Here is a 16,308-nt window from a genome sequence, read left to right as displayed (position 1 = left end):
AGTTTGATCCCTTGCCAGGGAGCTGACCCACATATGGCACAGCAGACCTCTCCTATCTTGCCTGCTGCTCCCCTTAGCAGTGTATTTCAGTAGATCCTCCTGTTCTGCTCTCTAATCTGTCTCTGGTGAACCCTCTCACTTCCCCCCATCTCTGGCCTATGCCCCAGTTCTTCTATGAAAAAATAAATTTAGGGTCTCCCCGGTGGCGCAGCTGGTTGAGCACAGTGCTCTGAAGCTGTCCACAGCCTTTGCAGTGCCGGTTCGATTCCAGGCCGGGAGATTCCCACATGGCGCGGCAGACCTCCCCTGTCTCACCCGCTGCTCTCCTTAGCAGCATCTTTGGTCTGTCTGCCTGTCCTGCTCCCTACTCTGTCTCTGATAAATCCTCTCACCCTCCCACGCCTCTGGCCTGTACCCCAGCTCTTGTAATAAATAAATCTTAAAAAAAAAAAGAAATTAAAATAAATTTTAATCTTGGGCCTCCCCAGTGGCACAGCGGGTTGAGCGCAGTGCTGTGAAGCTGTCTGCACCCTTGCAGCGGCGGTTCGATTCCCTGCCGGCCAAGGAGATTCCCACATGGCAAGGCAGACCTCCTGTCTTGCCCGCTGCTCCCCTCAGCAGTGTACTTCGGTCCTTCTGCCTATTCTGCTCTCTGCTCTGTCTCTGGTGAATTCTCTCACCCACCCGTGCCTCTGGCCTGTACCCCAGTGCTTGTATAAATAAATAAAATTTAAAAAAAAAATTAATCTTAAAAAACATATAACTTAAAAAATTAATTCTTTGATGAATGCATTTCTATTCTTAATATTTCAAATGAGTCCGGTATATGTTGTCAACACTGAGAGAAGCTTTTTACATAATTTTTAAAAAGAATTGAAAAGTTACTCTTTCTACATAGAATAATTTGAAGTTATAAAAATTGTTACCTTTTAATTGCTTATGTATTGTTTCTTAAAATGGGTAAGAATTGTTTTACAAATAAAGTCAAATGAATGAAAATTCTCCTAGTTTAATAGCACATTTGAAGAGAAGCACTGAAGGTTGACCAGGCCTATATTCTAAAAAATGGCATCTGTATGTAAGACACTAATTTCTGCATGGAAATAGTACAGAAATGTTTCATATAAATAACCATTTACCTATTTTAAAGTTTCTGATCTTATAATTGATTTGTTTTAGAAAATTGTTTTTTATTAAATGCAGGGTTATCCAGCTGCATATAATTCCCATTTTCTCTTATTCATTGTCTAATAGAGAATGAAGATGAACTGGTTTGTTAGTCTTTGTTATTGAACATTAAATTCTTGAAATCAGTTTTCATCCCTTATTGTAACTTGTCCCTCTTGCACTCTAAATTTCTCAGGATCTGAAGCCCACAATAGAATGTGGATAATTAAGTAGTCAGATTCGTAGATAATTGCTTCCTGGTAGCCTATACCGAGTACAGTGATATAGTATAAATTATTAAGCAACAGCAAAAATCCAAGACATGTAATTGATTTCTTAACCCACTTGAACTTAAAACTCATACAGTAGGAAGTGTACAGATGTTCACTCAGATTTGTTTCCTTGCTAGTTGTATAGTTAAATGTATTTAATTTTAATGGCAAAATCATAGAATTTTGATAATAGTAAGCATGTACTATCAAAATTAAATGAGAAAGAACATGTCCCTAATAATTTTGTGGAAAAACTTCTATTTAGATACTTAGACATCTAATATTAAATCTGTTCTAGGAAGCACAAGTAGTACAAGTGGTAGCAGTGGAAGCTCAACTAAAAATATCTGGGTTAGTGGACTTTCTTCTAATACCAAAGCTGCTGATTTGAAGAACCTCTTTGGCAAATATGGAAAGGTACACTTTTCTTACCTTTTTATTTATCTTTTTGTGTCTCCATTGGAAATAGGGATTCTATATAAAGCAGTATAGTGTAAAAATCTTCTAATTTCTTGTTTCTCTTAGGACTGTTACAGGCATAATTATTGAGTTCTATGGTAACGGTGAGTTTTATCATAAAATCTCACTCTGAGCTCTTAAGATCTTTGTAATAAAAGCTCATATTTTGACCCCATTTTAACCAGGAACTGAGTTTTATTCATCACATTAATCATGGTTTTTTAGCACCAAGTGTTGCAAAGGCAAATTTGGTCAGCTGGAAAATATAGGTAGATTAATATTAGGCATACAGTATTGGGGAAGAAACTTATAACTGACATAGCCTCTATCATGCAGATTCATTACAGTGTTGGGGAAAAATATACGTTAACCAGAAACTGTGAGGTGTGCTGTGAAACAGGAATGCCAGTAGATTAAAGAGGAATCTTTACTGTGGTTGGTGCCTCAGGAAAGGTTTCTCTGGCATATAAAGGGAGACCTAAAGTAAGACAACAATATTCGATAATATTCAGTTAACTATTGAACTGAGCTCTGTCCTTTCTCCCTTATGTTTTAGTTTTCATTATACTTTTACATTTTAGTTTTCACCATGCATCATATTTAACCTATGGTGTAAACTCCTCGAGAGTAGGGTGCTTCTCTACTATACTTTGTGGGCATTTGGTAGACTTTCAAATATTTATTAAGTTAATGACCAATATAGGTAAGTAGTCATTAATGAATGTTATAAATATCTGCTTGATCTTGGGAATTTTTTTTTAACTAGTTGGCTGGGTATTAAGGTGGTTGTTATAGTTGTCAGATCAGAACATTGAGAATTATAGTGTTTGGTATATTTTTTGTTCTGTTTTCATTAAAATGATATTTTAATGTTGGCATTTATTAGGACTAAATCTATGTAAAGCTATCATGAGCTTGGCAGCAAGATCTTCAGCTTCTAATTAAATCACTGTTGGGGGCAAGTTAACCTCTTCCAGAATTGAGATAAAAGCTGATAGTTTCTAACCAGCCACATCATACAACTTTCTAAATTCCCTATTTACTTCTTCCTGGCATTGTGTCTGTGTTATTCTTGATTATTCTCTCACTTTCCTTCTCACTCATCCATTCTTGGCTTGTCTCTCATAATAATTCATTTTGTAGAATGGAAGTTGTCGTTTTTATATTGGTATAAATTAAAAAAACCCTCAGTGGGAAGTGTATTCAGAGTATATTTTTACAGCTGCTTTTTTTTTTTTTTTAACATGTGACTGAATAATTCATTTTGAAATTTTCTTATAGTGACTCATAGGACTATGTTCACGCTCATCTAAAAAACTTTCTAGAAACTTAACCTTATTTTCTTCTCTAACAGATTCAGGGTGGGCCTATCATAGGTAAATTTGGACCCAAATTTAATCGACAATCTTATTTGTTTCATTAATTTTACCATTACTTCACTGATACAAATAATTGTGCTTTGACTATGTATTTGAAAAGAAGAAAATACTTAATGAATTAAATTGCCTTTCTATACTTTAAATTGTTCCCCTGAATATTTAAGTACTTATAAGCAAGGTAGATGGCAATCCTCAGTATGTAACACAGAATATTGTGTTGTTGGAAAAGTCATGACTTATTTTCTCTGTTTTTCAAAGAAAAAAATACATCTTGACTTTTCTGACTACCCAGTAATATATATCTTAAATTGATCATTTGTCCTGAATTTATATACCCTAAAATATCCTTTAGTTGAAGTATTTTCAGTTTTAAAGTTTCTTCTATTTAAAAATGTGTGTAGTTGTAAGATTTTCTAAAGTATGATTTCATTTTACAGGTTCTGAGTGCAAAGGTAGTCACAAATGCTCGAAGTCCTGGGGCAAAGTGCTATGGCATTGTAACTATGTCTTCAAGCACAGAGGTATCCAGATGTATTACACATCTTCATCGCACTGAGCTGCATGGACAACTGATATCTGTTGAAAAAGTAAGTTTGTCTAACTTTATAAAAGGGAAGTTACTCTGAGTGTTAGTAATTCTTAATTTTAAGATGCTACACTGGTAGTATATAGAATTTGGAATGATTTTTATTTTTACATTTTTTTTCTTTTTATTATTATGCTTTCTAAATTTTCTATCATCAACGTACTTTTTATAATTGTAAAAATGTAACTTTAAAACTCAGATTATTTTTCTGGTTTAAATCTTTCAGGTTAAAGGTGATCCTTCTAAGAAAGAATTGAAGAAAGAAAATGATGAAAAGAGTACTTCAAGAAGTTCTGGAGACAAAAAAAGCACAAGTGATAGGAGTAGCAAGTAAGGACTTACTTTTTTGATAAACAGCACATAGATTTTTTATACGTTGATGAAGTAGTTCTCATTCTGTTTTCTTGTGTGGGATGGTATGGTCAGGACACAAGCCTCTGTCAAAAAAGAAGAGAAAAGGTCATCTGACAAATCTGAAAAAAAAGAAAGCAAGGATACTAAGAAAATAGAAGGTAAAGATGAGAAGAATGATAATGGATCAAGCGGCCAAACTTCAGAATCGATTAAAAAAAGTGAAGAAAAGAAGCGCATAAGTATGCTATTATCTTCTCAATCCCTTTCTAATGCATTCTGTAACTTAATTTTTACAGTGGAAGGAAAGAGATTACAGTGCAGATACTTAAATTTCATTGTTGGATAGCACTTTCGTAGAAGAGGAAGTTTTATAGTACTAATTGTCTTTTCCTTTTTTTACTCTTTGGAAAGAAATGTTTTTGTAGCTGTAAGCCCCTCTAAGGTCTGGATTGACTTAAAACTATCATTGATTTGTAGCTTGTATTTGAGTTTGGGGTCTTCTGATATCACTGAAAGTATTTATATTAACAGATTGAGTAATTGTTAAAAAATATTTTACATTTCAGTTTTCATAGAATAAGTAGTTCTTTCATTTCATAATTATGACTGAAATACAGCATTTTTACATTTATTTTCTTTCTTAAGGAAAATTTAGACCTTTGTTTAATTTTTTTTTCCTCATAGGTTCAAAGAGTCCAGGACATATGGTAATTCTAGACCAAACTAAAGGCGATCATTGTAGGCCATCAAGAAGAGGAAGATATGAGACAGTAAGTCTCTGAGAGGGATGTTGTATACTATGCTACTTTTTTCTTAGAAAAGATAATTCAGTATCTCTGACCAGTTTTGCATACTTCTGTGGTAGAAAATCTAAGAAAAATACCATTATATGTCTAAGTTTTTTAAATGACCAGCTAAACTTGAAAAACAAAACCCAAAATTATTTAAATTTCTAGTTCTATTATAATTTTTTTCTATAGATTCATGCAAGAAGCAAGGAAAAAGAGAGAGCTAGCCTAGATAAAAAAAGGGATAAAGACTATAGAAGGAAAGACATCTTGCCTTTTGAAAAGATGAAGGAACAAAGATTGAGAGAACATTTGGTTCGTTTTGAAAGATTGCGACGGGCAATGGAACTTCGAAGGTAGGAGAAAGTCTATTTTATACCCGTCTTTTTACTATTAGGTGCATTTTTAACACTAGTTATAAGCCAGATTCCTGGAAGTTGTACTCCCACAAAAAAACTGCCACTTCTCAGCAGTGCGATTATACCTAACGGTTTCTTAAGTTTGCATAGCATTTTACAATGTACAAAAATACTGTTCCATTTATTATCTCTATCTCCAGCAGTTTAAGTTAGTTATGCCATTTATATACTTTTTAAAATGGAGGCCCAGAGAGGCTAAATGACTCTTCCATTGCCACCAGGCTAATGAGTGGCAGAGTCGGGACTCAGACCCAAGTCTTCTGACTCCAAGTCCAATGCTCTTTCCTCTACTCCAAAGCTGCCGTCATAAAAATCATGACTTTAAAGAAAAACTTGATTTTGAGATATGATAGTCTCAACATAAACTGCAATGTTTTAAAAAGTATGTTGACACTTTAGGGAAAATTTATTGTACTTTGAATTAGAGCCCAAGTGAAGGAAGGTTTGCCCTGTGATTCTTAATATGTTCAAGGTGTGTCCAAAAGCAAGCATTCTCTTTAAAACAAACAGAACGAAACATTTCTATTTATAGAGGCAGTATCTCAGAAGTTCATGAGTGCCCATTTGCTTCCCTATATTAATTTTTGAGTGTCACATAAAGGATTCTTGTGAATGTTTTTTCCAAATATTAACCTATCGTTTTGAGAGGTCACTTAAAAGGAGTTTTATTTATTCATTCTCAAGAATATTAGGAAATGCCAGAGGGTAGTTTAAGCAACTGAAATGATGCTGTGATTGTCACACACTTTACTAAAAGAAAATAATCTTTGTATTGCTCAGAACCCATGTTCTCTTTTATTATTATTTTTTTCTTTTGATGAAGCCCCAACATGCTTTCCCTCCTCCTTACATAACAAGTTGGGAGGAGAATGTTGGTAGGAGCCTAATAGAGCAGAGATTCTCAACCCCTAGTTAGACAACACCCCTTCTATAAATAAAAAAAAAGTTGCAGTTCACTCTACTATCCTACCATGAAATTGATAACAATGTACCTATCTGTACAAATAACTTTTAAAAATCAACTGAGTATCATTAACTCTAATACAAAGGAGAAATAAAGCCTTTCATGAAACATATATTCCAAATATGACATTCTAGGCATGATTGTTTAGAGGCCTAGTGTTGTAGTCAGACGTTTGCACCTCTCTTTAGACTCCTGAGAATGTGAAAGCTAGAAATAGACTGATAAAGTCATACCAGGAGTGCTGTTGACATTATGACAGGATTTCTGAAATGATGAACAACTCTTCAACTTCTCAATAAAATACAACTTTGCCCTTTTTTACGTGGAGTTACATTCCTGGAAATTTTAGAAAACAAACCAACCTAGCATTTTTTAAAAATGTGTTAAGTTCTAGGCTCAGAATTTTTTTTTAAGGATTTTATTCTGTTTTGTTTTAATGGCTTGAATGTCTTTTGGCATTTGAAAGGTATTAGGAGTGTTGGATAGTTTTTTATTGTGTAGGACTATCCTCACTATTCCATGCATCATAGGTTATTTAGAATCTTTGGTCCCTACCCACTAAATGCCCTTCAGATAATTGAATTTGCCCTCATTTCCATGGGGGCAGTCCATTAAGAATTACTGGGTTAGAGGAAAACATGCTTATAGGTAAAAGTATACTGCCTTCCTTAGAGTGAGGAATTGACAAAAAACATGATTAAAAATCGTAACTTTATCAGTTGGGCAAACTTATGAACTAGCTCCTGACTCAAAAAAGCATGTTGCCTGGACCCATCTTTTATTTGCCAGTGAGCATTCCAAGAGTCCTTAAAGGCAACCATTTTACTTATAGCATAATGTTACAATTCATGTTGATGGTTATGATCCCAAGTTATCAAAATAAGGTATACCTTGTCTAAAGAAATAGGCTGTATATTAGATAATGGAAATTTTTCTCTTAAAAACATTACAAGTTGTAGGTTTGGAAATTCATATGTGTAGAATATCCATTTTAAAATGTCAATTAATTAATGGGCTATTATTATAGTGGAATTTTTATTTAAACAGGAATCTTCTAAGAGGCAACTCTATAAAACTCACATGCTCAGCTGACAGTCTTAATAAATAAGTAATAGTATTGGAATGTTTAAAGTTTTATTTTAAGTTCTCTTTCCAGTTACATTAAAACAACTTAGAGTTGAAGCTTAAAATTTCCAGCCTCAAGGAAAAATTCAAATTCAGAAGCTATTCTCTTTCACACAGTGCTAGCATAATTTAAGTATTTCTAAATACTGATTTTTGTTAGACGAAGAGAAATTGCAGAAAGAGAGCGTCGAGAGCGAGAACGCATTAGAATAATTCGTGAACGGGAAGAACGGGAACGCTTACAGAGAGAGAGAGAGCGCCTAGAAATTGAAAGGCAAAAACTAGAGAGAGAGAGAATGGAACGCGAACGCTTGGAAAGGGAACGCATTCGTATTGAACAGGTGCAGTCAGAAAATCTTTTCATCTTAAATAACTGACCTTTTTCAAACCCTGTGATTTTGCCCTAAAATTTGCTTTACTTGTTGTAAAGCTTCTATACACTGAGTTAAACTATGAGCTTTTATTAAATGTCCCTGAAAGATAATAATGAATTAGGTGCTAGTTAAAAATCCTTTAGTTGTGACTTTGTTCTAGCTAATTGGTAATAACTGAGCTCTGCAATTTCATGGCAGCCTAATAGTCTGAGCATAGGACTATGAGTCCAGAGTAGTTGTAATCCAGGCTCTGTCACTATCCCAGTCTTAGGAAATATAACTGCTTCCTTACATATTATAGTGGGAATGATTTCCCAAGGCTGGAAGGAAATAATGCCTCTCTTTGCAGAATTGCATCCAGGACTTTAAGGCACTTAATCTCCATACATATTAAGAATTGTATTTCTAATTCCCTTTAGGTTCTTTGATTCAGTCAAATGATTAAACTAAATCTGACCTCCTTATTTGCTTGCCTTAATTACTTTCATCACCCAGTCATTACTATTTTTTTAATGTTGCAGAACAAAACCATAGCATAGATCACTGATTACTGAAATCAAATCTGTTTATTTGTCCCAGGTATATGTTTTGCCTGGTGCTTGCCTATGATGGTTTCTTAATGACAGGATTAAAACAAGTTTGCATATATATTTACCTTATGTTTTCATTTTGCATTGGTTGGTTCTTCATTCTGTGTTGTCTGAAGGAACGACGTAAGGAAGCTGAACGTATTGCCCGAGAAAGAGAAGAATTGAGAAGGCAACAGCAGCAGCTTCGTTATGAACAAGAGAAAAGGAATTCTTTGAAACGCCCACGTGATGTAGATCATAGGTAGTTGCTTATTTTCTTCTTTAACAGTTACACAAATTGTCTTATTTCTCTTTCAACCTAGGACTAACTAGAGAAATACAGACAACCTGGAATAAAAAAAGCCATGATCAGCAGGGTTGGGGGAGATTGTGGTGCTGGAATGGACCCAGTGCATTGACTAGTAGGGCAGTGCTTTTCCCTTTTTCTCTTCCTAATGCCAAATATTTTTCCATCATGACTGGGAATGTATACTGGGTTATAGTAGGTTTCAATGACGATTCTCAAATTTTTGCCCATTTTGAAAATTCTTATATAAGGTAGTGCTGATAGTACAAAAATGGAAGTCATAAACTTAGCAGGATTAAAGTGTAGATTATATTGTATTTTTGTGTTCACACTTTTTTCAAAATATAAACATTGTATTCATATTAATTCTGTGAGATTCAATTGATTTTGTTGAGAAATAGAATGAATGAAAGGTGCTTGGGACATCTCTACCCCTCACAAAGTTAAGTATAACTAAAAAGGGGTGGGCTGCTGGTTAGAATTTCATTATAAAATAGATTCAAGTGTTTGGTCTTTTCCATTTAATAATTTTAAACAATCCTGTAAAATTTCTCTTAATGTAATTGAATAATTCTTTGCTAGCTTGTTCTTGTAACAGTGTTTTGAGCTTACTAGCCCTTTATATCCAGAGTTCCTAGCATGTGGTATGTATAACTCCAAATGAGTGCTGATTGCTCATGAGCAAATATTTTTCTTTAAGGCGAGATGATCCTTACTGGAGTGAGAATAAAAAGTTGTCTCTAGATACAGATGCACGATTTGGACATGGATCTGACTACTCTCGCCAGCAGAACAGATTTAATGACTTTGATCATCGAGAGAGGGGCAGGTTTCCTGAGAGTTCAACAGTACAGTCTTCATCTTTTGAAAGGTAGATAGATACATTGAAAATTGTAATATTTGCTACATGAGACTTGCTAATGATAAGTTTGGGTTTTCCATTAAGAAAATCTTAAGACTTACATGTCAGAACTATGTGTTCAGAACAAATTGTTTTGTTTTTGTTAAAGGGAATGTGGTTCAGTATTCAAAATTGGTTTAATTCAGCTGCCATATCATGGTTAAGTATTAGGCTTTATCTTCTTACCCTTTCAAGCTATGTGGGAATACTGTTAGCTTTGGATGTGCCTCAGCTGTTAAGAACAATAAATCTTCCTCCTTTTACAAACATTCCTTCATGTTCATAGTAGTGTGAGTTTTCAATGTAGTTCCTCCTAGATGCTGGGGAAAAAAAAAACAACCAACCTTTATGCCAGTCATTTAGCTCAGTTTGAAAGGATATGATTTAATATAATCAATAATTGTGACTTTTTGGGTGACTTTGCTTTAAGTGAGTTTTTAAAAGTGTTCTTATTATAGGTTATGTAAATAAAGTTAAGATGAATGTGGCCAAGTAAGTATTTCTTAGGACCTATGTTCTTTGTTTTGGATGATCAATAGGCGAGAACGCTTTGTTGGTCAAAGTGAAGGGAAAAAAGCGCGTCCTACACGAAGAGAAGATCCGGGTTTTGAAAGGTATCCCAAAAATTTCAGTGATTCCAGAAGAAATGAACCTCCACCACCAAGAAATGATCTTAGAGAAACAGACAGGCGAGAAGTACGAGGGGAACGAGATGAGAGAAGAACTGTCATCATTCATGATAGGCCTGATATCACGCATTCTAGACATCCTCGAGAAGCAGGGCCCAATCCATCTAGACCAACCACCTGGAAAGGTGAAGGAGGCATGTCTACTGACAAAAGGGAAACAAGGTATTTCCGTAGTTTTAAATGCCTGCCTAATGGTATATAATGCATTTGGGTTTCAAAACAAAAAATTACAACAGCATTTTGATAGTATGTGTTTTGGGGTTTTGTTAAACAGAGTTGAAAGGCCAGAACGATCTGGGAGAGAAGTATCAGGGCACAGTGTGAGAGGGGCTCCCCCTGGGACTCGGAGTAATGCTTCAGGCTATGGAAGCAGAGAGGCAGACAGAGGAGTCATCACAGACCGAGGAAGTGGAGCTCAGGTAAATATGTCTGAAGGTTTATTGTCTACTCTTCAAAAGAAAATTAAGAGGACTGATGAGATAGTCTGTGTGTAATATATATGGTGTCATTTTGATGTGGCCTCAACTAGTTACATTGGAATGACTGGGAAACATTTCTTGTAAAAGATCTTAACATTTCTCATATTTTACAGTCAGTAGCTGAACACCAATAGTCCAAAGAAATAAAGTAATAAACCCTATAAGTCATTCCATTTTTACTAATTTCCTGCTGAAAATTGAGGATTTGTTATATCGGATATTGCCTTTCTAATGATGACTTTGGTTTTATTTCTTTTTTAAGAAATTGAGGTCTTTAAACTGGAAAGGAAGTGTTTGGCCCCTTTCATTTTTTTTCCTTTTTTAAAATATTCTCCCTCATCGTTAGGTAGTTTAGAGTATAGAACTGAAAGAAAACTTCTCTCCATTTTTTTATTTCTGAGGATAGGTGAGTAGAATATTTTATATTTTTAATTGCTTTTTACTCTTGTGACACTTTATTGACTTGAATATTTTTACGTTCAGTGAACCTGGGCGTGAATATTTCTTAGCCACTCAAATGAGCAAAAGCCCTTTTACCAAATTTGGAAACATTCTATTGATGAAATACTGGCATATGGGTTGACAGTAGCAGATATCAAATATCCCCTTGTATACTGAAAAATTCTGAACTGTGTATGCATTGTATGTATTTATCCATCCGTCAACCTGCACTATACTTATTGCTCTGTTTTGTGTTTAAAATACATATTAGGGGGGCTTCCCTGGTGGTGCAAGGGATTAAGCACAGCACTGAAGCTATCCACAGCCTCTGCAGCAAGAGTTTGATCCCTGGCCTGTCAAGGACCTACCCACATGGCACAGCAGACCTCTCCTGTCTCACCCGCAGCTTCCGTCAGCAGTGTATTTCAGTCAGTCTGCCTGTTCTGCTCCCCACTCTGTCTCTGGTGAATCCTCTCACCCCCTGCATCTCTGGCCTGTACCCCAGCTCTTGTATGCATAAATAATCTAAATCTTTAAAAAGAAAAAAACATACATATTAGGTTTTATAGCAACTTATTTTTTCTAGAAAAGTTTCAGTCTTTTGTCATTCTAATAATACCATACACTTTCCATTTCACCTTGAGCATTTGTGAAACAGAACTGAGCCTGATAGCATTACAAGTTTTAATGTTTGTGATAAATAGAAATTAAGTAGATTAGCTCATTGAATTGTTTACTCTGAACAGAACTTTTAAGACTGGCACTCTGCCTAACCCAGAGACTCTGCCTTATTTATTTTTGTTTTATTTTGTTTTGTTTTGTTTTTTTCTTTGTTTGGGTTTTTTTTTTTTTTTTTTTTTTTTTTTTTTTTTTTTTTGCATAGAAGAACTGGGATATAGGCCAGAGTTGCTGGGGGTGAGAGGATTCTCTAGAGAGAGAATGGGGAGCAGAACAGACAGATTTACTGAAATACACTGCTGAGGGGAGCAGCAGGCAAGACAGGTGAGATCTGCTGTGCCATGTGGGTTTGCTCCCTGGCTGGGATCAAACTCAGGCCATCATGGTAATAGCACTGAGACTTAACCCCTAGGCCACCAGGGAGGCCCTCTGCCTTATTTAGAGTAAAGTTTAAGACAGTCTCATGGATTACAATTCTGTATTCTCAGATAGTCTTTTAGAAACTGTATCCTGAAGAGATCTTTTTCCTCCCTTGAAAGTTCTGTTTGTCATGTTTGTTTACAAGTTGTTCTGCCAATATTATATCTCTGTAGGGTACCTTCAGTTTTATTTTCTGTAGGCTAAGTATCGTAATTTTTAACACTTCTTTCTTTAGATTCTTAGTTCTCATTGATATTTAATCTCTCTCTTTTTCCTAGTCATGAATTGTGGGACCTTGTAAGAGTCATGGCACAACTACTACAGTTTAAAATAATGTGACAGATCCTGTTTGTATGTGTGTTTATATGTTGATCATATACCCTACCCTGAATGGTCTTAAGGTTTTGACCTCTCACTATGCCTTCTTAATATGTGTGGTTGTAGGCGTTATAGATACATCCAGAAATACTCTGTGATTCAGTGGGTGCTAGCAGGTATAGAAATAGAAATTATAGTGCTGAATACGTTCCCTCACACTCTACCTTGACCTGTCTAACTTCCCAATATAAAATAGATGGAAACCCTTTTCATAAGCTGTTATATTCATTCTTTTCTCAGACATCTTACTAATTTGCTTCTGACATTAAAAGCACGCCAACATAAATAAATTGATGTGCGGTTGAAGGTGTCATGACTTTTAATATCCTGTTGTGTTGTTTTTTTTTTTTTTTTTTTTTTAGCACTATCCTGAAGAACGACATGTAGTGGAACGGCATGGACGAGACACAAGTGGACCAAGGAAAGAGTGGCATGGTCCACCTTCTCAAGGGCCTAGCTATCATGATGCAAGGCGAATGGGTGATGGCCGGACAGGAGCAGGCATGATAACCCAACATGGAAGGTAAGTCAGTTAAGACTTGAGTACCAGCACACAACCAAATCCTTTATCATTTCCTTAAAGGTCATTATAGTTTCTAAGAGATTGAATTGAACCAGTAACAGCCGTAGGTCTGCCCAGACATTTCCCCATCTTAATTCTAAATCTTCAGGGAAAAAGAGAACCAATAATATAAATAAAAAGTACAAGAAAAAAAAGATAATGAACATTAACTTCTTTTTGGACCCGTTTTTTGGTTAATGCCTATCATTCTTAAAATTCCTAGAAAGGAAGAAGAAAACAAAAGAATGTTCTGCTTCTTCCCTTTTAAAACTAGCAGAACTTGTGAACATTTAATCTAAAGGCTGATCATTTGCTAAGAGACAAACTTTATTTTCACTTTACACCAACATCCATTTTGGCCCTTCAGCTGGCAAGTCTTAGGTCGCTCCCTCTCTTCCATGCCTTTCCATCTTTCCTATTCCCCTGTCTTAAAAAAGATACTGACTTGGCTTGGGCTTCCCTGGTGGGGCAGGGGTTAAAGTCTTAGCACTATCAAGTTTTTGCAAGCCATTGTGGCATGAGTTCAATCCCCAGCCAGGGAGCTGACCCTCATGGCACAGCAGACCTCTCCTGTCTTGCCCACTGCTCCCCTTAGCATTATATTTTAGTAGACCCACCTGCTCTGCTCACTACTCTGTCTCTGGTGACTCCTCTCACCCCCTGCACCTCTGGCCTACAATCCAGTTAAACTGCATAAATAAATTAAAAATAAATCTTAAAAAAAAAAAATGATACTGACTTGGCTCAACTGACTTTACTACTATTTTATTAGTCACTTCTACCATCAAACTTAACATGTTTGCTATTGTGTTTGCACAGCCTCATTTCTCATTTCCTTTAGTTTTTTAAAGATCATCAATGTCTTTTTCTTTTATAAATACAGATTCTTTTATAGCCTTAGTTCTTGAACTCCTTGGTGGATAAACACTGTTGTGTTTGCTTTCACACTGTTGCTTTACCTTGTACGAAACACCCTTCTGTTTTTGTTTTTTTTTTTAACTTTATCTTTTTTTTTTAAGATTGATTTATTTATGCATACAAGAACAGGGGCACAGGCCAGAGGTATGGGCGGTGAGAGGCTCCACCTGAGACAGAGCGGGGAACAGAACAGGCAGACTGACAGAAACACACTGCTGAGGGGAGCAGTGGGCGAGTCAGGAGAGGTCTGCTGCGCCATGTGGGTTGCTCCCTGGCCGGCCGGGGGATTGAACTCGTGCTGCAGAGGCTGCGGATAGCTTCATAGGTTGCATCTTAACCCTTTGTGCCACCAGGGAGGCCCCCTTCTGTTCTTTAATGCGTCATAATTTTCTACCTTTTTACTTCCTTTCATGACTCCTTCAAATGGTTAAACCTTAGACACTGCTATTTATTTTTAGCTCTATATTCTGATCTTCATGTAAATGCTTTGCTGCCTCCATAAATTTAAGGCCAAAGCTTAAGTCCTTTCATGTTTGAAATCTTCATGTTCATTTGTTGCCTCCAGCCTTTAAAATTTGCCAGTGCCACCAGATATCATATTTACCCAGACTGAAAAACATGGGACACATCTTTATCTTTCTTTCTTCCTAGCATAAATTTCTTAAGTGTGTTTCAGTTTCTTTTAAATATGTAGCAGCTCTTTCTCCCTCACTTTTAACATCTATCTGATTAGTCTTTTTCTTGCTTCATTATTCATACTACTAATAAACTTAAAAGTTGTCTAACTGTTCTGTGTCATTTACTTGCTCCAAAACCACAAGCAGCTTCTCTGGGTCACAGTATCTAATCCAGATTCCTCAGCCTGGCATATAAACCTTTACATAATCTACTTTTAATTTTTTTAAGCCTTTTCACCGTATGTTGTTTTTATTTCCCAGATGTGTGATAATGTTTTTGGACAGGTCTTTTTCCTATATCTCTCATTAGTACCTGCTGTCTCGAATTACACATATAAAAAAATTCCAAAAATATTTCTTGAATGATGTTCTCTAGCTCAGAGATTCAAATTCTTAGTTCATGCTTATGCTACTGATCTGGGGATCATACTTTGAGGGCTTCTACTTCAGTCCATTTATGTGCATTCCATTAACTAACATATTAAGAGGCTTTGAAGTGAAGCTGCCCAAGTTCAAATCCTCCTGCCACTATTTACCAACTGATTTTTTTTTTAAGGATTTATTTATTTATGCATACAAGAGGTGGGGTATAGGCTAGAGGTGGGGGGCGGGTGAGAGGATTCACAGAGACAGTGGGGAACAGAACAGGCAGACTAACTGAAAAACACTGCTGAGGGGAACAGTGGGAGAGACAGGAGAGGTCTGCTGCACCATGTGGGTCACCTCCCTGACTGGGGATTGAACTAATCCCTTGCTGCCACCAGGGTGGCCCCCTCACTTTCTGATCTTAAGCTAGTCACTTAACCCCCATATCTCAGTTTCCTCATCAGTGGCGTTAGTACTGGTACATACCATATAGGAATGTTAAATTACTTAGTAGGGACAAATAGAACAGTACACTTTGCAGGTATTGATGTAATTATTCTTTTGTTCTCTGATTTTTTTTTTCTTTTAAACCTTTTTCAGTACTGCATCCCCAATTAATAGAATTGTACAAATCAGTGGCAATTCCATGCAAAGAGGAAGTGGCTCCGGATTTAAGCCATTTAAAAGTGGACCTCCACGACGATTCTGAAAAGTTAGCTCTCTACCATGGTTTCAAGATAATTTATTGAAATCTCCTGTAAACTTTACTTGACAAATTCTGAAGAGGACCTCTGACTGCTTGAGAGTTGCCAGACTTTTTTTTCTTTTTTAAAAATTTAACATAATTGCTTTTCTCAATTTTGGAGAAGATGTTTAAATAGTTCTGTTGTAACTTTTAATAGTTTTGTGTATCATTCAACTTTTCCTTGCAGCACCAAGACACATTTGAAAGGTTGGCATCAAAACCATTTTTGTTTAATGCCGTGTGAATATAAAGAGTAGTTTGAGGATGTGTGGTAGTAGTTTAATTTCAGCA

At 35.9% G+C, this 16,308-nt stretch overlaps 1 protein-coding gene across 3 annotated transcripts in view; it reads left to right on the top strand.

Moving 5' to 3' along the window:
- Positions 1 to 16,082, top strand: part of SLTM (SAFB like transcription modulator) — a gene marked incomplete at its 5' end in the record, with an annotated part of 44,702 nt that extends 28,620 nt beyond the window's left edge. For all 3 annotated transcript variants that reach the window (XM_084239752.1, XM_084239751.1, XM_084239750.1), the window contains 13 exons: positions 1,738 to 1,856; positions 3,715 to 3,864; positions 4,090 to 4,193; positions 4,290 to 4,456; positions 4,902 to 4,987; positions 5,198 to 5,361; positions 7,674 to 7,854; positions 8,594 to 8,718; positions 9,464 to 9,634; positions 10,204 to 10,515; positions 10,628 to 10,772; positions 13,112 to 13,272; positions 15,873 to 16,082. In XM_084239752.1, coding sequence (XP_084095878.1) covers positions 1,738 to 1,856; positions 3,715 to 3,864; positions 4,090 to 4,193; positions 4,290 to 4,456; positions 4,902 to 4,987; positions 5,198 to 5,361; positions 7,674 to 7,854; positions 8,594 to 8,718; positions 9,464 to 9,634; positions 10,204 to 10,515; positions 10,628 to 10,772; positions 13,112 to 13,272; positions 15,873 to 15,981 — 1,994 coding nt within the window. In that variant the 3' untranslated portion in view covers positions 15,982 to 16,082. The remainder of the gene's footprint in view (positions 1 to 1,737; positions 1,857 to 3,714; positions 3,865 to 4,089; positions 4,194 to 4,289; positions 4,457 to 4,901; positions 4,988 to 5,197; positions 5,362 to 7,673; positions 7,855 to 8,593; positions 8,719 to 9,463; positions 9,635 to 10,203; positions 10,516 to 10,627; positions 10,773 to 13,111; positions 13,273 to 15,872) is intronic.
- Positions 16,083 to 16,308: the final 226 nt, after the last annotated feature.

Source organism: Talpa europaea, assembly GCF_964194135.1.
Source record: "Talpa europaea genome assembly, chromosome: 8".
Taxonomy (NCBI): domain Eukaryota; kingdom Metazoa; phylum Chordata; class Mammalia; order Eulipotyphla; family Talpidae; genus Talpa; species Talpa europaea.
This window is presented reverse-complemented; position numbering and strand designations above follow the sequence as displayed.